General features: G+C 49.1%; 1 protein-coding gene across 1 annotated transcript; it reads right to left on the bottom strand.

The window, feature by feature from the left end:
- Window positions 1-11,925: 11,925 nt before the first annotated feature.
- On the bottom strand, window positions 11,926-17,241 carry LOC129082623 (leukocyte immunoglobulin-like receptor subfamily A member 6). Its single transcript, XM_054588358.1, has 6 exons — window positions 17,165-17,241; window positions 16,463-16,747; window positions 16,006-16,311; window positions 15,504-15,785; window positions 14,895-15,194; window positions 11,926-12,175 (listed from the first exon to the last, which is right to left on the bottom strand). The coding sequence occupies exons 1-6, from the start codon at window positions 17,211-17,213 to the stop codon at window positions 12,039-12,041; spliced, it is 1,359 nt and encodes a 452-aa protein (XP_054444333.1). The 5' UTR covers window positions 17,214-17,241; the 3' UTR covers window positions 11,926-12,038.
- Between the last annotated feature and the right edge of the window lie 5,873 nt (window positions 17,242-23,114).

Genomic DNA, 23,114 nt, shown 5'->3' with positions numbered 1-23,114 from the left:
CAGTATTGACTGAGCAGGGGCCGCGTGCGGTCACGGTGCCAGGCTCTGCGGAGTCACTGCGGAAGCTGCCAGATTCTTCCCCTGGACTCACGGGGCCTCCGATGAGTGAAGACAGACAGTGCAGATACTGAGACGGCCGGCGGCTCAGTTGCAGTCTCGTGAGATTGTAGGCGTCGGGAGGAAAAGGAAAATGAGGCGGTGAGGCTCCGTGGGAGGGGGCGTCATGCAGCTGGGTCCTGGCTGTGAGGGTCCTTCACGGGGATGGGTGACCCAAGGCATGAGCAGGGGTCAGTCCAGGGGAGCGGGGCTGGGGTGTCCTCAACCAGAAAGATCTCGGTCTGTTCTCAGAAGGGGTAGCTGTCAAGCCAAGGCTGTGTGGCCTGTTCACAAAGACCAGGGACACTGTGCAGATGGCTTGGATTTTATCATGGAGACAGTGGGAAAAATTTTAAGCAACAGAGGGTAGAAACAGATGTATGTTTCACAAAGCCTACCCCTATGTGAAAACCTCATGCACGCAGGCTCTATTGAATATCACCTCCATCAGTAATAAAACACCAACATTCCCCTGGGCCATGGGCGACACGCTGAGGAGTATTCCAAGTCATTCCCACAAACCTATAATGCTCACTGCACTTAGACTTGACTGGGAGGAGAAAAGAGGGTCTTGGTTCTGTCTGGCATTTGGGGAGGAGGGGCCTCTGTTCACAGTGGCTGAGGAAACAGCTGAGGAAAGCACAGATTTTTAATGCCTCAGTTTCTGCGTGTGGTTTGGGGTGGTGGGGTGTGTGGCAATGGGGGGAGTTTGTTTATGGAAGGAGTCATGCTTTCCGGGGCTGGTGAGATTAGCCCCAGCCTGAACTTTCACACCCTGGAACAGGAGATGGTGCAACAGGGATCTTGTGTCAGGCTGGGAACTGGTGGGGGGTGGCGGTGCAGGCAGGCTCAGACCAGATCAGTTGTAGGGAGAGTCCCCAGGAGGCGGAGAGAGGAGGGAATGGAGAGAGGCCTGAGGCCTGGACGGGAGGTCCAGGGAGGACGCTGATGGCTGATGATAACGGGACACCTAGAGTCCGGGGATGGATCGGGGACATCGTTCAGAGGGGCTCAGGGGACGGGCCGGTGGGGATCTCTGGTGGGCTGATAAGTGCGAGAGTGAGAGAGGAAGGCTGTCCCCCATCGTCTAGGTGCCTGGAGGAGCCCGTGGGGTCGTCACTGTCACGGGGAAGATGACCCCAGGGGCGAGGGCAGCGTGGGGAAGTGCTGAGGAGACTGAGCACCGTTTCTCAGAGGCAGCAGGGACTGTGGATTTTCTCTCCCCAAACAGTTCCCTTCAGTGATTTCTGTTTTTGCAAGGCAGCACCACCCTTTCCTTCATCCCCCCTCTTCAAACCTCTGCCTCACTTCTTCCTCCTCAGGCCCCTCCTCCCCGAGCAAAGCTCTTCCTCTCTCCCTGGGAGCTCCCTCTCTGGCACCACAGAAGAGCCTGTGTGCAGGCCCTCCAGGTTTTTAGCATGAAAAGAGAGTAACTCAGATCTGTGAGGGAGCTTAGCTTACTGAACACCTAGCAAAAGGAGAATGATATCAGTGAAGAAACGCCATATTGGAAGAAGATGGTAGGTGACCGTGTCTTAAATGTCTTGAAAGCCCTACATTTTCCTGCCCAAAGAACTCAACTACAAGTCTCAAACGCCAAGCCCACGTGCATCGTAAGCATCATCAAATGAATGAGGGAAACTTGAAAACATCCAGAAATAATGGCACATTAAACGTAGAGGGGTCATGAGTGCAATGACTACAGATTCCCTTTCAGAAACCAGTGCGGTCAGAGGAGTCAAAAGTGCTGAAAGACAAGACAGGTTCCCCTGAAATTCTCCAGGAAATGTGTTTCAGGAATGGAAGCAACAGAATGGACAACAGAGCAGGCTACCCGCTCAAAAGAGACGACAAGCTCTGCAGGCAGACTGGAGGTAAATCCCAAGGGACCAGTGGAAATTCCAGAATTAAGGAAGAACAGAGATATCTAAGTAAATATCTAAGTAAAGGCAGTAGCATATTTTCCTCCTCTTCAGTTTAATAAAAACGTTATGTCTGTGGAAAACATAGAGTCTCAGTATCTGCTGGGCTTTGTAGACAGGGTTACACGTACTACATATAACAATGGCAGCGTAAGGCAGTGGAGGTAACAGGGATGACACAGGTATAAGGTGCTGTCCTTGCAGAGGTGAAACATTACGTCTGTGTAGAATCTGAGAAATTAGGTGTGTATATTATAATACTTACAACAGTCCCTTCAAAAGCAACATACAAAGAGTTACCGTTAGAATTCCAGCAGATAACTTAGAATGGAATACTGAAAAAATCATCCAAAAACACACAAAGAAGGCAAAAAAAGGAAACCTGAAGAGCCGGTGATAGAGTCCACACGCACAGAAAGAAACAATAAAATGGGAAGCCCACAAACAACATCGTTGATATTGCATGAAATGTCAATGGTCAAAGCAGAAATTAATGGCAGAGTTTTTAAGACTGATCAACAACTAGTATGACTGGACTGTTTTTAGTTCTGAAGAGCTTCATTTTTTTATTTATTGTTCAAATGCATTTGTCTCCATTTTCCCACCACCACTTTCCCCACTTTCCCCAGCCCCACCCACCCCACCTCCCTCCCTCAATCCTTCCCCACCTTGGCTATGTCCGTGGGTCTTTTATACATGTTCCTCTACCTGACCCTTCCCCTTCATTTCCCCGTTACTCCCCTTCCCCCTCCCCGCCTCTCGCTGTTTGCTCTTTTTTCCCTTTGATATTTCTGGTTGTATTTTTCTTGCTTGTTTGTTTTATTGAACAGGTTCCTGTTATCGGTGGGATAATATGGTACTTGTCTTTTCCCACCTGGCTTCTTTTGCTTCGCAAGATGCCCTTAGTTCCAACCGTGCTGTCGCGAAGGGTAGTTACTCTTTCTTTCTTTCTGCTCTGTAGTATTCCGTTGTGTCCATGTACCATAGTTTTTTGATTCACTCGTGAATCGAGGGGCTTTCAGGTTGCCTCCAGCACTTGGCTATTGCAAATTGTGCGGCTATGAACATTGGGGTGCATAGGTTGTTTTGAATTGGTGTTTTGGGATACTTTGGGTATAATCCCCACAGTGGACTTGCTGAGTCAAAAGGCAGTTCCATAGTGAGCTTTGTGAGGAAATTCCAAACTGTTTTCCACAGTGGCTGCAGCCATCTGCATTCCCACCAACAGTGTACTAGGGTTGCCTTTTCTCCACCACCCTGCCAGCATTTGTTTGTTGATATGTTTATGCTTTCTGACCAGTGTGAAGTGGTATCTCATTGTGATGTTAATTTGCATCTCTCTGATGGCCAGTGATGCTGAGCATCCTTTCATATGTCTCTAGGCTCCGTGTATGTCCTCCTTAGGAAAGTGTCTGTTCAGGACCTTTGCCCGCTTTTTAATTGGATTTTTTTTTTTTGTCTTCCTGGAGTGGAGTTGTGTGAGTTCTTCATACATTTTGGAGAACAAGCCCTTGACCGAGGTATCATTGGTAAAAATATTTTCCCATACGGTTGGTTCCCTTTTCATTTTGCTGAAGTTTTCTTTAGCCGTGCAGAAGCTTCTTATTTTGATGAAGCCGCACTTTTTATACTTTCCTTTGTGTCCTGTGCTTTAGGGGACATATCGTTGAAAATATTGCCGCTGGAATATCTTAGTGTTTCCTGCCTATGTTCTCTTCTAGGACAGGTTCGGTGTCGTGACTTATATTTAAGTCTTTTAGGCATCTTGCGTTCATTTTTCTGTCTCGTGTAAGTTGATGGTTGAATTTGAATGTTTTGCTTGTATCTGTCCAGCTCTCCCAACACCAGTTGTCAGAAGAGGCGATTTTTATTCCATTTCCTGCTTCTGCCCCCTTGGATGAATATTAATGAACCATGGAGACATCGGTTTATTTTAGGAATCCCTATTCTGTTCCATTGATCTATGTTTCTGTTCTTATGCCAGTACAAGACCGTGGTGAATACAGTGGCCTTGTAATAGAGTTTGATGGTAGGTTTTGGGATCCCTCCCCCTTTGTTCTTCATTCTCAAAATCACTGTGCCTATTCAGGGTCATTTATGGTTCCCTATACGTTTTGGACATGTCTGTTCTATACCTGTGAAATACGTCATTGGTATTTTAATAGGGATTGCATTGAATCTACAAATTGCTTTGGGTAGTATGGACATTTTAATGATGGTAATTCTTCCAATCCATGAGCATGGCATATGCTTCCATTTATATGTGTCTTCCTTAATTTCCTTCTTCAGTGTTGTGTCATTTTCGGAGTACAAGTCTTTTACCTCCTTGCTTAAGTTTATTCTTAGGCACTTCATTTTTTGTCTCGGTACAGCAAAAGGGAATTTTTTTACCTGATTTCTGATTGTGGTATTTCATTGTCCGAAATGACTTTGATTTCTGCAGATTGACACTGTATGCCTCTGTCTTGCCAAGTTCACTTATTAGGTCGAATAGTTTTTTAGTGGAGTCTATGGGGTTGTCTATGTACACTATCATGTCATCTGCAAACAAGGACAGGTTTACTAGCTCCCTTCCGGGTCAGATGCATTTTATTTCCTTTTCATGTCTGATTGCTGTGGCTAGGACTTCCAGTACTTTGTTGAGTAGAAGTGGTGAAAGCGGACAATCTTGTCTTGTTCCTGCTCTTAGGGGGAAGGCTGTTAGTTCTTGCCCGTTGAGTATGGTGTTGGCTGCAGGTTTTTCATTAATGGTCTCAATTATGTTGAGATAAGCTTCCTTTCCTTCCACTTTGCTGAGTGTTTTATCATAAACAGACACCGTACCTAAACAAATGCTTTTTCCACATGTTGATTTGATCATGTGGTTTTTGCCTTTCCTTTTGTCTATGTGATGTATTACAGGTATTGATTTGCAAATGTTGAATCATCCTTGCATCCCCGCGATAAATCCCACTTGATCATGGTGTACGATGTTTTTAATGTATTCCTGAATCTGTGGTACCAATATCTTTTAAGGATTTATTATTTTCTTTATCTCTAGAAGTATTAATAAGGTTATTAAAAAATTGTGAAATCATGTTTATTCTATTACAGTTGTCTCAATTTTTCCCCCTTTTACCCCCCTCCGCCCATCCCATCCCACACCCCCCTCCCACAGTCAGTTCCCACTCTGTTGTCCATGTCCGTGGGTCATTCATAGATGTTCTTTGTCTAGTGCCTACCCCTTCTTTCCATCATTGTCCTCTTTTCCCCTCATTGGTTGCTTTCACTCTGCTCCATGTTTTCATGCCTGTGGTTTATTGTGTTTGTTTATTTTGTTGAATACATTCCACTTTTGGTGAGATCATATAGTATTTGTCTTTCACCAAAGAGCTCATTTCACTTAGCATAATATTCTCCAGTTCCATCCATGTTGCCGGAAAAGCTAGGAGTTTTTCTTTATTTCTTTCCCTCTTTCCCTCTTTCTTTCTTTCTTCCCTCTTTCTTTCTTTCTTTCTTTCTTTCATAATTGCGGATTGATTTCATTTATTTTTTTAAATATCAAAGTCAGTTATAAATTTTAAAAAATCTAAAACCATTATAAATTCTCAGCAATTAAAATATGACAACAGCACAGCAATAACCAAGAAGATGAAAGAAATAAAATGGGCATTCTAGAAACAAACGTATAGATCTGTGTAACAATGTAATATATGATTAAATTGATATGTCAAATAAAAGGGGAGAAATGAGGCTTATTCACCAAATCAGGTGCATGGACCACTATCACTTGAAATAAAACAAAGAGAGAGCCCTATTGCACACATTATACAAAAAATATTCAGGTCAGTTAAAAATCAATATGTACAATCTAAGGAGTTTTAGGAAAAAATAAAAATAGTATCTTCCTTACTCTGAAGTGACATATTCAAACCCAGAAGCCATAAGGTAAGATATTGACAATACGACTGTATTAAACACTTACGACTATATAGTAATATACATATTAGAAAAGTTAAAGGACAAGTAATAAAGCAGGAAAAGTATTTGCAACACGTGTGTAAAAGGGTTCATAGTTTGTTTCTGTTTTAAAGGAAAAAATTCTACAATCATTGAATCAAACAATAGATGAAGAATACCAAAAAGTCATTTAAAGCTTCTTAAAAATAATATAAATAGGCAAGAAATATACAAAGACAGGCTTAGTTTCAACAACTCATAAAGGAACAATTAAAATAACCCATCGTTGTCGATATCAGATTAATACATATTAAAAAATGCTGGTAGTATTGGTAACTGTGAAAGGATCTGGGTATCCAAAGACTCTTTGTCTTTATCTTCTTGAAGCAGTCCGTTTAGCATATCTTGCAGTGCTGGTTTGTTGGAGGTGTATTCTTTTAGCCTTCCTTTGTCCAGGAAACAGCTTCTTTCACCTTCCATTTTAATTGAGAGCCTTGCTGGGTTGAACAGTCTTGGTTGCAGGCCTTTGCTTTTCATGGCTTGGAATATTTCTTGCCACTCCCTTCTTGCTTGCAGTGCTTCTGTTGAGAAGTGAGCTGCTAGCTGTATCGGGGCTCCCTTAGATGTTGCTATCCGTTTTTCCGTTGCCGCCTGCAGGATTCTCTGTTCATCTTTGATATTTGCCACTTTAATGATGATGTGTCTTGGAGTGGGCCTGATTGGGTTCCTCTTGAGTTGGACCCTCTGTGCTTCCTGGACTTGTGTGACTTTTTCTCTCCTCCAACTAGAGAAGTTTTCCATCGTTACTCTTTCAGACAGGTTCTCTAGCCCTTCCTCATCCTCTTCTCCTTCTGGTAGCCGTCATTATGTGGATATGGTTATGTTTCAGGTTGTCCTGCATTTCCCTAAAGGCCTATCATAATTTTGAGTCTTTTTCATTTTCTTGCTCTTTGTGGGAGCTTTTTCCTACCTTGTCCTGCAGCTCGCTGATTCGATCCTCTTCTCCATCTAGCCCGCTTTGGATTCCTTCCCCTGTGTTCCTCAATCCAGAAATTGTGTTCTTCATTACCTCCTGCCTCTTGCTGAGAGGTCCTCTGTCCTTTTTCATGCTGATATTGTTTGCAGTAAGTTCCTCGTATTTTCTCTGTGGTTTTCTGTAATTCTCTCTCAGCTCACTGAGGTCATTGAGCTTCTGTTGAATTGCTGTTTGGAACTCAGTATCTGAGAGTTGACTTGCCTCTATTTCATGTAGTTCTCTCTTCTGGGGATTCCTCCTTTCCCTTTGAGTGCTGGGTATTTCTTTGTTTTCCCACTTTTTTGTGAGGCTCTTCTTTTTTGCTTCTGCTTCTTCAATGGATCTGTCTTGCTTTCCTGACTTTGTGGTGTGAGCTTCTATGATAGGAGACTTCTAATTTTACTTTGGGAATTGCCTCTGGTGATGTCAGAGGTTGACCCTGTCTGACCTTAGGCAGTCTGTTGGAGACGTGCAGGAATCTGCTGTCTGTGGCTGTCTCCTTCAGCTGTTAATCAAGTCACTCTGCCCTCAGCAGGCCGCCTTAGACAGCTCGGTGTGGGGCGGAGTCCCTGCTGGGGGCGGGGTTATTGGGTCCTCTCACGTTCTGCCGGTCAAGGGAGCGGTCTCTGCCTGAGCCAGATGGCTGCTGCCCTATGGGTAGGAGTCAGCACTTGGATCCCTCCAGGTACTCTCTCCATTCTCTCCCCGAAGCGTCTATACCCAGTCTCTTCTAAAGCGTCTCCAGACCACTCTGTACCCCTTTTAGTCAGGGATCTACTATGTGTGGCTGCCACTCTGTACTCAGCACGCATCTTAGACAGCACAGGCAGGGTGGGATCCCACATGGGGGCAGGGCAATGGGTTTCCTGAGGCTGCTGCTGCTCAGGGGGCGTGGTGTCTGCCTGAGCAAGATGGCTGCTTCCACATGGGGAGTGAGTCAGCACTGGGATCCCACCGGTGCCTCTCTCCATTCTCTCCCCAAAACCTCCTTCCCTAGTGTCTCCTCAGGCGTCTCCAACCCACTCTACCCCACCCTTGCCACAGACCAGGGTAAGTGCTGCAAGTAAAAATTTATGCGTTGGTCCTTTAAACAGCTCTTAGTGTCTCCAGCCGCTTATCTCTGGCAGAGAGGAACACGGCCACTTTTCACAGCTGGCTGTGATATGTGTACCTTTTGGGCTCTGGTGCTGTAGGCTCGAGATCCCCGCCTTTAGTTTAGACCCCACTCTTCTCTGGGAAATGCAACTGGCCCTTTCAATATCCTTCCGGTGCAGCTGCCCGTGGGTGCCCCGCTCGCCTTCTCGAGTCTCTACCGCACTCCTCCTGACCAGCGAGATTGCACCGATTCTTCTGTCTCCAAGGTTTTAAGGCTCCTCTCTTGCTATTATTATTCAGTTGTTTGTTCCACGTGATTACTCCACAATTTAGTTATAATTCCAGTTTGGTCCTGGGAGGAGGTCACTGTGACTTCCACTTACTTCTTCGCCGTCTTGATTCTCCTCTCTTTTGAGGATTTTAGCGTCTGTGTTCATCAGTGATACTGGCCTGTAGTTTTCTTTCCTCGTTGTGTCTTTATCTGGATTTGGGATCAGGATGATGCTGGCCTCATCAAAAGCATTTGGGAGCTTTCCCTCTTCTTGGGTTTTTTGGAATACTCTGAAAAGGACCATGGTTAGCTCTTCCTTAAAGATTGTGTAAAATTCTCCTGCAAAACTTTCCACTCCGGGGTTCTGTGTGCTGGGAGTTTTTTGATCATTGCCTCCATTTCACCAGCTGTTTTTGGTCAGTTCGGGCTTTCTGCTTCTTCTTCATTCACTGCTGGAATGTTATATTTTTCTAGAAGTTTGTCCATTTCCCCGAGGTCTTCCAGTTTGTTGGCATATAATTGTTCATAGTAATTTCTTACTCTCCTTAATATTTCTGTGGTATCAGTTGTAATTTGTCCTCTTTCATTTCTGACATTATTTGGGGGGGGCCCCCTCCCTGTTTTTCTTGATGTGTGCATAAAGCCTTGTCAATGTTGTTCTTTTCAGAGAACTGGCCCTGGAATTATTGATCTTTTGAATTGTTCTTTTCGTCTCAATGTCACTCACTTCTGCTCTGATCCGGATTAGTTGCTTCCTTCTACTTGCTCTGGGCTTTGTTTGGTGTTTCTCCAGTTCTTGAAGCTGTAGGGTTAGGTCCTTTCTCTGAAATGTTTCTATCTTTTTTTAGGTAGGCCTGTATTGCTAGGAATTTCCCTCTCAGGATGGCCTTCGCCATGTCCAAATAGGTTCGGGGCTGTTGTGTGTTCCTTTTCATTTGTTTCCAGAAACCTTTTGATTTCTTCTTTGAACTCATTATGGACCCAGCCTTGTTTAGTAGCATGCTATTCAGTCTCCCGGAGCTTCAATGTTTCTGAGTTTTTTCCTTGTGTTGGTTTCTAGTTTCAAGCCTTTGTGACCTGAGAACATGCTGGTTATGATTTTAATTTTCCTGAATTTGCTGAGGCTTGCTTTGTGTCCTGCCATGTGGTGTGTTTTTCAAACAGTTCCATGTGCATTAGAAAAGAATGTGTATTTTGCTTCTTTAGGATGAAAGGTTGTATGTATATCAATTCAAGTCCATTTAATCCAATGCATCATTCAGTTCCACAATTTCCTTGTTGATATTTCACTTGGAAGATCTAGGCACTGTTGAGAGTGGGGTGTTACAATCCCCTCTCAGTGTGTTTTGTATTAGACATCGCAGTCCCCTCCTTCCTTCCAGCTTCACCAGCTGCCGTGAGGTGAGAGATCCTTCCTGTTGGTCCTGCCCCTCTGCTGGGGCTCACGGACCTGGTCTGGATGCACCGGCTTGGTGCTTCCGGCCCCCTCTGGTGGCAGGGTTCTCAAGTTTTATGTCTTGTCCTCACCCTTTCATGGATCTGGCCATTTGTTGGTAAACTATCTCTCTTACTGAAATTTTTTTAAAAACAGTAATGGCTTATCAGACACAGGCCCAAGCCTCTCATGCTGCACAGCCATCTCCAAGGTCCAGCTGACCGCAGTCCAGCCTCAGGCCTCCTCCTGGCTCTCTTGGGGGGATCAGAGGCATCATAGGGTCCTCATGGGTTCGCTGAAGGCGGCGGGGACTACTCTCTGGTTGCTTATGCTCCATGCGATGCGAGGTCCGTGTGGGTGCCTGCCTCTGAGTGGAGGATTGGGCTGTAGTTGTGGCTCCAGCCGGGCTGCGGGCAGCAAGTTCCTGCCTGAGATGCTCAACCCCCGGGCTCCGGAGCAGTTAAGGTGGAGACTGGGGTGGCATCGCACGAGCTTGGACAGTGGGTGGCTGCCGCTGAAGGGTTTGGAGCAGAAGGAGCAGAGGAGGTGCTTCTGCCCCGTGTAGGTCGGGAGGTGACAGGCAGCTTGGCAGCTGGTCCCCGCGCACACTTCCTGTCGTGGGCGGGCGTGTCACAGGCACAGGGCGCTCCCCTGTGTGAGTTTGCAGGCACACGGGAGGGGCCAGGGCTAGTGGGAACTTTGGCGCAGCCCGGAACTGGCAGAGGTGGCTCTAGGTGGCATAGTGGCATGTATAGGGACAGGACCAGGTTCGGGAGGACAGGCACCAGGGCAGTGGGGACGAGGAGGATGGCGGGTGCCTCTTCGGGACACCGGTGCCCCCCACGCAGTTTGCCCAGGATGTAGGAGGGAGCACCATATGCGAGGCTGTGGCTTCGGGACCAGGCGAGACACGCAGGATACACGCAGGGTCTAGCGGGGCCCGTGCTCTCGGCTGGGTGAGCAGCAGCGCTCCCTGCACCTAAAGAGCCGGCCCTGGGCACCTAAGGGCAAAGTCAGCAGTGCCGGTCACCGCTGCTAACCAGCCCGACAGGGTGAGCAGCTGGGACTCCGTGAGGCTGGAGGAGGCACAGCGGCACTGGGGACGGAGGGGAGGTGGGCGGCTCTTGCCCCCTAAAGAATCATCTCTGTCCAAGAATCAGGCAAGTGCCAGAAATTAGGGCTTTAGGAAGAAGCGATGCCTCTGGAGCTGGTTCTCAAACACACCACGGGACTGTCATTTCAAAGACCGATGTCCTCTCCCCACCTGCAGAAACCTGGCGTGTCTGGGGGAAGCTCACGAGCACAGTGTCTGAGGCACAGAGCACTGCCTGTCGGGACAGGCCTGTGTTTCTCCGTGATTTTGGATTTATTTGTTCCACACTTGTCCCTTAATATTAAATGTATTTGGGTGACATTAGTGACTAAAATTGCATAGGTTTCAGCCCTGGCTGGTGTGGCTCAGCGGGTCGAAGACCAGCCTGTGCAGCCAAGGGTCCCCTGATCCGTCCCTGGTCCGGGCCCACGGCTGTGCTGCGGGCCAGTGTCCGGGCCACGGGCGGCAGAGGGCCTGCGAGAGGCAGCACATCTATGATTCTGTGGCTCGTCGCTGTTTCTCTTCCTCTGTCCCTCCCTTCCCCTCTCTAAAAAATAGAAAACGCAATCTTGAAACTGTACGGAGCTTCCTACTGCACAGTTCTGATACACCATCTATATGTCACATCGTGTTCCCCTTTAAAGGCAAATCTGCCCTCAGCGTGTATTTCACTCTCTTCACCCTCTCGTGTTCTGGTAACCACCACGCCTTGTCTGTTTCTCTGAGTCCAGACTATTCTTAGTTTTTATCTGTTTAATCGGTTGTTTTAAAACAGATTTGTGGTCTGATCCACAGACATGCACAGTCAGTAAATTGGAAAATAAAAGCGAGAAAAACATCTTCCATGAACGTGCACCAGAGACTGAGGGTCAGTACAGGTGTGGGTCTGACCTGCGAGGGGATGTGGCCCCCGGTCATGGGGGTGAGGGAAGAGGGGCCAGTTCAGGAAACCCAGCAGAGGCGGGAACGGAGGCGACCGCAGTTTAACTGTGGAAGAGCCTCTGCAGCCCCAGCCCCACCCCCTCCCTGCGCGCGAACCACGCCCACAGCCCCCACGTGCTCTGCACACACTTTCCCACGCTTGCCCACGTTTTCTTCCAGGGCTTCTGGGCATCATCAGACTCTTTCCCAGCGTCTGCCTTCCTGGAGGGTGGGTTCGTTGTCTCCTGTGCTCACCTCCTGGGTGCGTCGTGGGGTCTTCTCTGGCTGTGCCAAGACTCAAACAGCAGCCCCCCGAGGACCAGGAGGATCAGGCCAGACACACCCAACCGGACGGCGTTCCCCACTGTGTAGTCGTGGGCGGTTGAGTCTGGAGGTTGAGGACAAAGAGGGCACAGAGGTCAGGGTAACGCACAGTCGCCCTAGCTTCCCTGGATGTCTGTCCACGTCACCCGAGTTCAATTATGTAGACTTGACGGTTTGCCCTTCATCCTGTAACTGAGAATTACGCCTCACTCTCCACTCTTGCAGTCTGACTGATTCTGTGATGGTCCCAGTTGAGAACTGTTCCTGAGAATCAGTCACACGCAGGCTGTGGGAGAGGAGATGTGGGAATGCCACGTCGTGTCTTCTCTGACCTGCAGGGAGTCCCTGTTTCTAGTGAAGCCTGTCACTTTCCTTGAGATGAGCATGTTTGGCATCTTGGCTGCATCTACTTAGAATATTAAGGGGACAAACTGACTCTTTAATTTTTCTTGAGAAGAGGAACATTAAGGACTGAAGCACTGGGTCTGTCCTTTAGTTCTTCCACTGCAGCTAATATCTTGTGTCTCTGAATTAGGGTTACATATTTTGACATCACTTTATTTCTTCTGCATATCAATCTCTTCATTAGGATATAATGGTGGAAAGTATACCATACACCGTGCAGTCTTTCCGGGATCCAGGATCACCACAATTACCAGGCCTAGTTATTTATTGAGGTTGTATCCTAGATAGCAAGATTGTTAAGAAACAAGCAGACTAGAAATAATAGAATCAACTGTTGAAGCAAACACATGGACAAAAATACAGATATGTCCTGTTGTAGATATTTGGTGGTAAGCTGAGACAGGAAATTCCGAGAAACCCCTGGGCACCCTGAGGGGGGAGGGGCGCTGACAGGAGCTCTGATGGGGGCGGCTCTGGAGGTCGCCCTGACCCGGCCGCCCGCCAGGGCTCATGGGAGCTGAGCGGGAATCCTGACGTCTCTCCACACCCTCAGAACGAGAGTGGTCCATGTGGAGACAGGACAAGCCCTCAGTGGACTCATGTTCCTTCTCCTACAGGGATTCACTGACCGCAAAGTGCTAAACTAATTAAACTATTTGAAATCTTTGAGTGCATTCTGCTTTGACAGATGAGAGAATGAAATCCCAGACACAGATATGATTTTGTCTTTGGGACTCACTTCCGGGGGCTGAGCCAGCTCCACTTCACCTTAGACTGTCAGCAGACCCCCACTCACCATGACCCGTGAGTGAGGGACCCCCTGGCTCCGTCTCCCACGTGGGCCTGGTTGCACAGGGGCCTGGAAGACGCAGGGCCCTGATTCAGCACCACGGACAGAGGCAGGCGAGGCGCCTGCTCCTTCTCCCCCTGCGCTGCCCAGCCTCCCTTCCATGCATTTGTTCTGCGCTGACCACACAGGCCCCGGGACCGCACTGCTCATTGAACACGAGGACCCTTCCTTAAGTCTCCACCTTTACCCCCAGGACGTGAGGAAACAATTCCTTTTGTAAGTGTTTGATGAGTTGAAGTATAAACTAGCAGAGGCCTGGTGGAGACTGTGTCTCCTCTAGGCCAATGAGACTCTGGTAGCCGACAGAGAGGGAGTTTGCCCACGAGGGTGAGGTCTGCAGACCTCCAGTGCCGCATGAAACAGGACCCAGAGGACGATGTGGGGCTGTGTTGGGGGCCACTTTGTGTGGTCCCGCGCACTGTAGTCCCACACGAGCCAGGCCTTGAACGAGGGCCTGTAAGTCTGCACCAGATAGACATCGCACTGAGGATGTCGGGGATGATGTGGCTTAGAATGCATCATATTTACTTCAGCTGGCTCTGCTTTGGACTGCCTGGTAAGGAAAACTCAAGTGATTACTCTCAGAGCCGGGGAGAAGGTTCCTGAGTCCCGGAACCTTGGCGTAATGACGCTCTGATGTGAGTGTGTCTATCAGGCCCTAACCCAAGTCTCATCTATGTATTCCTCTTACTGTTACCTATAGTTCTCTGATGTGGATTGATAAGATTTGCATGTACGCTGTGTAGCCCTGCACATATCACTCTCAATAAAAGTCAATTCAGAGGAGGACTCAGGGCATCCATTCCCCACGGGAGGGAATCGACACCCCCTTCTGTGAGAGGCAATGGTGTCTGGAAAGACTTGTCATTTCATCCTCGGCGAGTTGGGACACTCTGGGGAATGGGGTCCGCCACGGAGCTGTGCCGGCTTCTGCTTCTAGTCCATGTACTTTCTTCTAATATTGGCCCCTCACACTCTTCAGTCTCTTCCCACACACGTGAGCCTGGCTGCCTGTCACCTGGGAAGGACCACAGCACCTCTCCCTGCCACGACAACCCCACCTGTCCCCTGTCAGCCTCACAGCCCTTGGGGTCCCATGAAGCCCCCAGCTTCCATTTCCGAACCCAGGACCCCTGAGAGACTAGTGAGCCAGGGCGGGTGATCCTGTTTTTTTCAGGGAGCAAGGCCTCTGATTGTCACCACGCTGGTCCTGGTCTCTGGATGAGCCCTGGGCGCTGCAGAAGGAGGGGGTGGGGATGGGCGCCTGTGGCCTTTCCTGCTTGGGTGCAGCCCGAGGCCTCTCCCTTCTCCCTGGGCACCTGCTCGCTGTCTGGACCTCAGAGATGAGGATGAGGATGAGGCAGGGGTGGGGGTGGCTCTGGCTTTTCCATCCCTCTGGGAGGTGAGAGACCCACAGGCTGACCCTAATTCTCTTACCTGCTCACTTCTGATCAGACACAGTTCCCCTGGGGGACAGAGTGCAGACCTGATTATGGGGACTGAGGGTGGTGGGGCAGGGGCTCCTCACCTGGGACCAGGAGCTCCAGGGGGTCACTGGGCTGTGAGAGCAGGAAAGGGGAGGAGCTGTGGGAGCTGTAGCACCTGTAGGTCCCACTGTGGCCCGAGGTCACAGGACTGATGGTGAAGGTGGCCTCTGAGGGGGCAGCCGTGCCCTGCAGACGAAGCTCCAGTGGAGGGTCCAGGGAGCCCTCTCTGTGCAGGTGGAAGGTGTCAGCTCTGGTCTCAGATCGACACAGCAGGGTCACGTTGGCTCCCCAGGGCCCCGGGGGCGGTGGCCAGGCTGACAGGGAGGGTTTGCTGTCCGCTCCTGGTGAGGGAGGGCGGTGCTGTGTAGAGGGTCACTGCCTGGAATGCCGTGCGCCCTGAGGTGAGTGACAACGTCCTTCCCCAGGAACGCTGTCGGCGACCCCTGTCAGCTCCTCTCAGTCCCTCTGGGTGGCGTCTTCTATAGCCATGCCCCTCTCTCCGCTTCCTCCCTCCCCTTTCTCCCTCCCCTAGACCTCAGCCCCTCAGCCTCTGCTCCAGGACCCTCACCTGGGCTGAATCACCGCCACGGTGACCTAGGTCTGAGCCCTGAGCAGACAGTCAGGACAGGGGACAGGGGAAGATCCCTCACCTGCGATCAGGACGTCCAGGGGGGCGCTGGGGGCCGACCATGCATGGGAGAGGCTGTGTCCGCTGTAGCACCTGTACCGGCCCCCGTGGGTGCGGGTCACAGGGCCCAGGGGGAAGTCGGGGCTGTGCTGCCCATCGAGACGCTGAGGGGGTGTGGGCCCCTCATCCTTGGTCAGAGCGAATCTGTCAAAGCCGGGCTCCGAGTGACACTGGAGGGTCAGGTTGTCCCCAGGCAGCAGCAGGGAGCCTGGCTGGGCCCGGAGGGAGGGCGACCTGTACAGGCCTGGGGAGAAGGGCCATTGGCACCTAGGGGACACACCCTGTCGCCTATGAGGGTGCAGTGACAGTTCGCACATGCCCCACTCCAGGCCTCCCACCTGTGGTTCTGACCCAGAAGCCAATGTCACTGACCCCCATAAATCCCAGGGTTTTATTAAACAGAGTGTTTATATCAGTTATTTTGGGCACAGAATAAAGTTGCAGCCAAATGTCGATCACCTCACCTGTCACCTGGATTTGCAGAGGGTCACTGGGATGTGACCACATATTGGGGTAGTAGCTCGAAGAAGCATAGCATCTGTAGGTGCCCCCATGGGAGGCGCTCACGGGGCCCACAGGGAAGACCGCCTGCCACCTCCCATCGTTGGACCTCCATTCCGATTCCATGCATCGGGGCGGCTCAGCCCCTCCCTCCTTCAGCAGGTGGAAAAGGTCTGATGTCGACAGTGTGCTACACATGAGGGACAAGTTCCCCCCAGAGGCCAAAACCGGTCTTGGCTGGGCTGAGAGGGAGGGGGCGCTGTCCACTCCTGAGGGAGAAGGAGGATGTGAGTTAAAGGGGAGCATCACCCTACCTACCCCAGTGTGGGCTGGAGGGCGACACCCCCTAAGGCCACACTCTGTTCCCTTCAGCCTCTGAGGATGAGCCTGTAGTGGGGAGGGGACTGGGGTCCTCCTTACCTGTCACCACAAGGACCAGGGGCTCACTGCGCTCAGACAGGGTGTCCCCAGCCCTGTAGACACACTCGTATAGCGCTGCATGGTGTGATCTCGTGGATCGAATGCGGAACTCGGTCTTGTTGGTGGAGGCCTGTAGGATCCTCATAACCCAGGGCTCAGAGCCCCTCTCTTTATACAGAATGTAGGCATCAGCCCGCAGAGACCCCTGACACCAGAGAGTCACAGGGCTGCCCTTGCTGACCACGGGGCCTGGGTCAGCCCAGAGGGAGGGTCTGGGGAAGGCCTCTGAAAAGGGTTCAGACGCGCGGTGTCAGGGGGTGCCCTTCTCCCCACACTTCCCCTAACTGTCACTCCAAGGCCCCTCCCAGACTGGTCACCATCGTTGCAGACCCACTGTGTGTCCCCAGCTGCCCAGGGGTCATTGTGCTGAAGCAGGAGGTCAGGGGGAGGACTCACCTGCCTGGACCTGGTCCCAGGGGCCCCCACACAGCCCTGGAAGGGAGTCCCCGTGAGATCATCCTTCAACCCACACGCAGAGGCTCCAGGCCGGGTCGGGGCCCCGAGACTGGTCCAACCTGGAGCTGAGCCACCTCTCCTCCCCCAAGCAGTTTGGTCCGCCTGGACCTCCTGAGTCCTGGTGTCCCTTGGGACCAAGACCTGGGAGGGGAGGGGCCCCCACCCCACCTCTTCCCTGCAGCTCACCCAGGCAGAGGAGGGCCGTGAGGGTTGGGGTCCTGGGGCCTCCTCCCATGGTCTCCAGTGTGCAGACGACGTGTGAGATTCACTGGCAAGTCAGGGTGACAAATGGGGTGTACAGGGCCCCGGCACCATGTGACATGTCTTAGGTTCCTCATCGGCGGCCACCGGAAGGGAAGTTCCCCACCCTGAAGGATGGGCCCCAGGAGGCACCTAGCTCTGGACCTTCCACCCTGAGGTGAGTGTCAGCAGAGCCCCCATGTCTGCCTCCAGCTCACGTGACACTTGAACCCAAAGGGTAACAGCCATCCCAGAACAAGAGGGTAGGAGACCCTGGGCTGGGGAGGAGTAGCCCAATGGCTGCTCCAATTTGGACTCTTTACTGGAACCTTTGTTCCTTGCATAAGTCACGTCCCTCTCCTGAGCCTATGTCAAGGCCATTTTCCCCATTTTCTACCTGACCAGGCCGTCGGGCAGTATTGACTGAGCAGGGACCAGGTGCCGTCACAGTGCCAGGCTCTGCGGAGTCACTGAGGAAGCTGCCGGATTCTTCCCCTGGGCTCGCGGGGCATCCGATGAATGAAGACAGACAGTGCAGATACTGAGACTTCTGGCAGCTCAGTTGCAGTCTCGTGAGATTGTAGACGTCGAGAGAAAAAGAGAACGAGGCGGTGAGCTCCGTGGGAAGGAGCATCATGCAGCTGCGTCCTGGCTGTGAGGATCCTTCACGGGGATGGGTGACCAAAGCATGTGCAGGGGTCAGTCCAGGGGAGCGGGGCTGGGGTGTCCTCAACCAGAAAGATCTCGGTCTGTTCTCAGAAAGGGTAGCTGTCAAGCCAAGGCTGTGTGGCCTGTTCACAAAGACTCGGGACGCCGTGCAGATGGCTTGGATTTTATCATGGAGACAGTGGGAAAACATTTGAGCAACAGAGGGTACAAAAAGATGTATGTTTTACAAAGCCTACCCCTATGTGAAAACCTCATGCACGCAGGCTCTATTGAATATCACCTCCATCAGTAATAAAACACCAACATTCCCCTGGCTCATGGATGACACGCTGAGGAGTATTCCAAGTCATTCCCACAAACCTATAATGCTCACTGCACTTAGACTTGACTGGGAGGAGAAAAGAGGGTCTTGGTTCTGTCTGGCATTTGGGGAGGAGGGGTCTCTGTTCACAGTGGCTGAGGTAGCAGCTGAGGAAAGCACAGATTTTTAATGCCTCAGTTTCTGCGTGTGGTTTGGGGTGGTGGGGTGTGTGGCAATGGGGGGAGTTTGTTTATGGAAGGAGTCATGCTTTCTGGGGCTGGTGAGATTAGCCCCAGCCTGAACTTTCACACCCTTGAACAGGAGATGGTGCAACAGGGATCTTGTGTCAGGATGGGAACTGGTGGGGGGTGGCGGTGCAGGCAGGCTCAGACCAGATCAGTTGTAGGGAGAGTCCCCAGGAGGCGGAGAGAGGAGGGAATGGAGAGAGGCCTGGGGCCTGGATGGGAGGTCCAGGGAGGACGCTGATGGCTGATGATAACGGGACACCTAGAGTCCGGGGATGGATCGGGGACATCGTTCAGAGGGGCTCAGGGGACGGGCCGGTGGGGATCTCTGGTGGGCTGATAAGTGCGAGAGTGAGAGAAGAAGGCTGTCCCCCATCTTCTAGGTGCCTGGAGAAGCCCGTGGGGCCATCACTGTCAGGGCGAAAATGACCCCAGGGGCGAGGGCAGCATGGGGAAGTGCTGAGGAGACTGAGCACCGTTTCTCAGAGGCAGCAGGGACTGTGGATTTTCTCTCCCCAAACAGTTCCCTTCAGTGATTTCTGTTTTTGCAAGGCAGCACCACCCTTTCCTTCATCCCCCCCTTCAAACCTCTGCCTCATTTCTTCCTCCTCAGGCCCCTCCTCCCCGAGCAAAGCTCTTCCTCTCTCCCTGGGAGCTCCCTCTCTGGCACCACAGAAGAGCCTGTGTGCAGGCCCTCCAGGTTTTTAGCATGAAAAGAGAGTAACTCAGATCTGTGAGGGAGCTTAGCTTACTGAACACCTAGCAAAAGGAGAATGATATCAGTGAAGAAACGCCATATTGGAAGAAGATGGTAGGTGACCGTGTCTTAAATGTCTTGAAACCCCTACGTTTCCCTGCCCAAAGAACTCAACTACACTCGTCAATCAACGAGCCCACGTGCATCATAAGCATCATGAAATGAATGAGGGAAACTTGAAAACATCCAGAAATAATGGCACATTAAACGTAGAAGGGTCATGAGTGCAATGACTACAGATTCCCTTTCAGAAACCAGTGCGGTCAGAGAAGTCGAAAGTGCTGAAAGACAAGACGGGTTCACCTGAAATTCTCCTGGAAATGAGTTTCAGGATGGAAGCAACAGAAAGGAAAACAGAGCAGCCGACCCGCTCAAAAGAGTCGATATGCTCTTCAGGGAGACAGGAGGCAAATCCCAAGGTATCCGTGGAAATTCCAGAATTAAGGAAGTTCAGAGATATCTAAGAAAATATCTTAGTAAAGACAGTAGCGTATTTTCCTCCTCTTCAGTTTAATAAATACTTGTGGCTGTGGAAAACATAAAGAGTTGCAGTATCTGCTGGGCTTTGTAGACAGGGTTTCACGTACTACATATAACAATGGCAGCGTAAGGCAGTGGAGGTAACAGGGATGACACAGGTATAAGGTGCTGTCCTTGCAGAGGTGGAACATTACCTGTGTGTAGAATCTGAGAAATTAGGTGTGTATATTATAATAATTACAACAATCCTTCAAAAGCAACATAGAAAGAGTTACCGTTAGAATTCCAGCAGATAACTTAGAATGGAATACTGAAAAAATCATCCAAAAACACACAAAGAAGGCAAAAAAAGGAAACCTGAAGAGCCGGTGATAGAGTCCACACGCGCAGAAAGAAACAATAAAATGGGAAGCCCACAAACAACATCGTTGATATTGCATGAAATGTCAATGGTCAAAGCAGAAATTAATGGCAGTTTTTAAGACTGATCAACAACTAGTATGACTGAACTGTTTTTAGTTCTGAAGAGCTTCAGTTTTTTATTTATTGTTCAAATGCATTTGTCTCCATTTTCCCACCACCACTTTCCCCACTTTCCCCAGCCCCACCTACCCCACCTCCCTCCCTCAATCCTTCCCCACCTTGGCTTTGTCCGTGGGTCTTTTATACATGTTCCTCTACCTGACCCTTCCCCTTCATTTCCCCGTTACTCCCCTTCCCCCTCCCCGCCTCTCGCTGTTTGCTCTTTTTTCCCTTCGATATTTCTGGTTGTATTTTTCTTGCTTGTTTGTTTTATTGAACAGGTTCCTGTTATCGGTGGGATAATATGGTACTTGTCTTTTCCCACCTGGCTTCTTTTGCTTTGCATGATGCCCTTAGTTCCAACCGTGCTGTCGCGAAGGGTAGTTACTCTTTCTTTCTTTCTGCTCTGTAGTATTCCGTTGTGTCCATGCACCATAGTTTTTTGATTCAGTCGTGAATCGAGGGGCTTTCAGGTTGCTGCCAGCACTTGGCTATTGTAAATTGTGCGGCTATGAACATTGGGGAGCGTGGGTTGTTTTGAATTGGTGTTTTGGGATACTTTGGGTATAATCCCCACAGTGGACTTGCTGAGTCAAAAGGCAGTTCCATAGTGAGCTTTGTGAGGAAATTCCAAACCGTTTCCACAGTGGCTGCAGCCATCTGCATTCCCACCAACAGTGTACTAGGGTTGCCTTTTCTCCACCACCCTGCCAGCATTTGTTTGTTGATATGTTTATGCTGGCCATTTCGATCAGTGTGAAGTGGTATCTCATTGTGATGTTAATTTGCATCTCTCTGATGGCCAGTGATGCTGAGCATCCTTTCATATGTCGCTGGGCTCTGTGTATGTCCTCCTTAGGGAAGTGTCTGTTCAGGACCTTGCCCACTTTTTAATTGGATTTTTTTTGTCTTCCTGGAGTGGAGTTGTGTGATTTCTTCATACATTTTGGAGAACAAGCCCTTGACCGAGGTATCATTGGCAAAAATATTTTCCCATACGGTTGGTTCCTTTTCATTTTGCTGAAGTTTTCTTTAGCCGTGCAGAAGCTTCTTATTTTGATGAAGCCGCACTTGTTTATACTTTCCTTTGTGCCTGTGCTTTAGGGGACATATCGTTGAAAATATTGCCGCTGGAATATCTTAGTGTTTCCTGCCTATGTTCTCCTCTAGAACAGGAACAGTGTCATGACTTATATATAAGTCCTTTATGCATCTTGAGTTCATTTTTCTGTCTGGTGTCAGTTGATGGTTGAATTTCATTTTTTTTTTTTTGCTTATATCTGTCCAGCTCTCCCAACACAAGTTGTCAAAGAGGCGATTTTTAATCCATTTAATGCTTCTGCCCCCTTGGATGAATGTTAATTAACCATAGAGACATCGGCTTATTTTGGGGATCTCTGTTCTGTTCCATTGATCTATGTGTCTGTTCTTACGCCAGTACAGGACCATTGTGATTACAGTGGCCTTGTAATATAGTTTGATGGTAGGTTTTGGGATCCCTCCCCCTTTGTTCTTCATTCTCAAAATCACTGTGCCTATTCAGGGTCATTTATGGTTCCCTATAAGTTTTGGACATGTCTGTTCTATACCTGTGAAATACGTCATTGGTATTTTAATAGGGATTGCATTGAATCTACAAATTGCTTTGTGTAGTATGGACATTTTAATGATGGTAATTCTTCCAATCCATGAGCATGGCATATGCTTCCCTTTATTTGTGGCTTCCTTAATTTCTTTCTTCAGCGTTGTGTCGTTTTCTGAGTAGAAGTCTTTTACCTCCTTGCTTAAGTTTATTCATAGGTACTTCATTTTTTGTCTCGGTACAGCAAAAGGTAATTTTTTTACCTGATTTCTGATTGTGATATTTCATTGTTGTCCCAAATGACTTCGATTTCTGCAGATTGACTTTGTATGTCCCTGTCTTACCAACTTCACTTATTAGGTCGAATAGTTTTTTAGTGGAGTCTATGGCGTTGTGTATGTACACTATCATGTCATCTGCAAACGAGGACAGGTTTACTAGCTCCCTTGCAGTTTAGATGCATTTTATTTCTTTTCATGTCTGATTGCTGTGGCTAGGACTTCCAATACTTTGTTGAGTAGAAGTGGTGAAAGCAGACAATCGTATCTTGTTCCTGCTCTTAGTGGGAAGGCTGTTAGTTCTTGCCCGTTGAGTATGGTGTTGGCTGTAGGTTTTTCATTAATGGTCTCAATTATGTTGAGATAAGCTTCCTTTTCTTCTACTTTGCTGAGTGTTTTATCATAAACAGACACCGTACCTAAACAAATGCTTTTTCCACATGTTGATTTGATCATGTGGTTTTTGCCTTTGCTTTTGTTTATGTGATGAATTACAGGTATTGATTTGCAAATGTTGAATCATCCTTGCATCCTTGCGATGAATTCCACTTGATCATGGTGTACGATGTTTTTAACGTATTTCTGAATGTGTGGTACCAATATCTTTTAAGGATTTATTATTTTCTTTATCTCTAGTATTAATAAGGTTATTAAAAATTGTTAAATCATGTTTATTCTATTACAGTTGTCTCAATTTTTCCCCCTTTTACCCCCTCCACCCATCCCATCCCACACCCCCCTCCCACAGTCAGTTCCCACTCTGTTGTCCATGTCCGTGGGTCATTCATACATGTTCTTTGTCTAGTGCCTACCCCTTCTTTCCACCATTGTCCTCTTTCCCCCTCCTCTCTGGTCACTTTCAGTCTGCTCCATGTTTTCATGCCTGTGGTTTATTGTGTTCGTTTATTTTGTTGAATAGATTCCACTTTTGGTGAGATCATATGGAATTTATCTTTCACCTAAGGGCTCATTTCACTTAACATAACATTCTCCAGTTCCATCCATGTTGCCGGAAAAGCTAGGAGTTTTTCTTTATTTCTTTCCCTCTTTCCCTCTTTCCCT

The sequence above is a fragment of the Pteronotus mesoamericanus genome, unplaced genomic scaffold, assembly GCF_021234165.1.
Source record: "Pteronotus mesoamericanus isolate MK-2021 breed Mesoamerican mustached bat unplaced genomic scaffold, CSHL_Meso_final scaffold_128, whole genome shotgun sequence".
NCBI lineage: Eukaryota > Metazoa > Chordata > Mammalia > Chiroptera > Mormoopidae > Pteronotus > Pteronotus mesoamericanus.
The sequence above is the reverse complement of the archived record's forward strand: the minus strand, read 5'-3'. Positions and strand labels throughout refer to the sequence as shown.

What these genes read in the sequence shown, in the direction of transcription:
- LOC129082623 (XM_054588358.1), bottom strand. Translation starts at nt 17,213, where the DNA reads ATGGGAGGAGGCCCCAGGACCCCAACCCTCACGGCCCTCCTCTGCCTG. An exon ending in CCTGGTCCTTGTGGTGACAG is followed by an intron (nt 16,312 to 16,462) that starts GTAAGGAGGACC and finishes CTTCTCCCTCAG; the next exon opens with GAGTGGACAGCGCCCCCTCC. An exon ending in TCTGCAAATCCAGGTGACAG is followed by an intron (nt 15,786 to 16,005) that starts GTGAGGTGATCG and finishes CCTTCTCCCCAG; the next exon opens with GCCTGTACAGGTCGCCCTCC.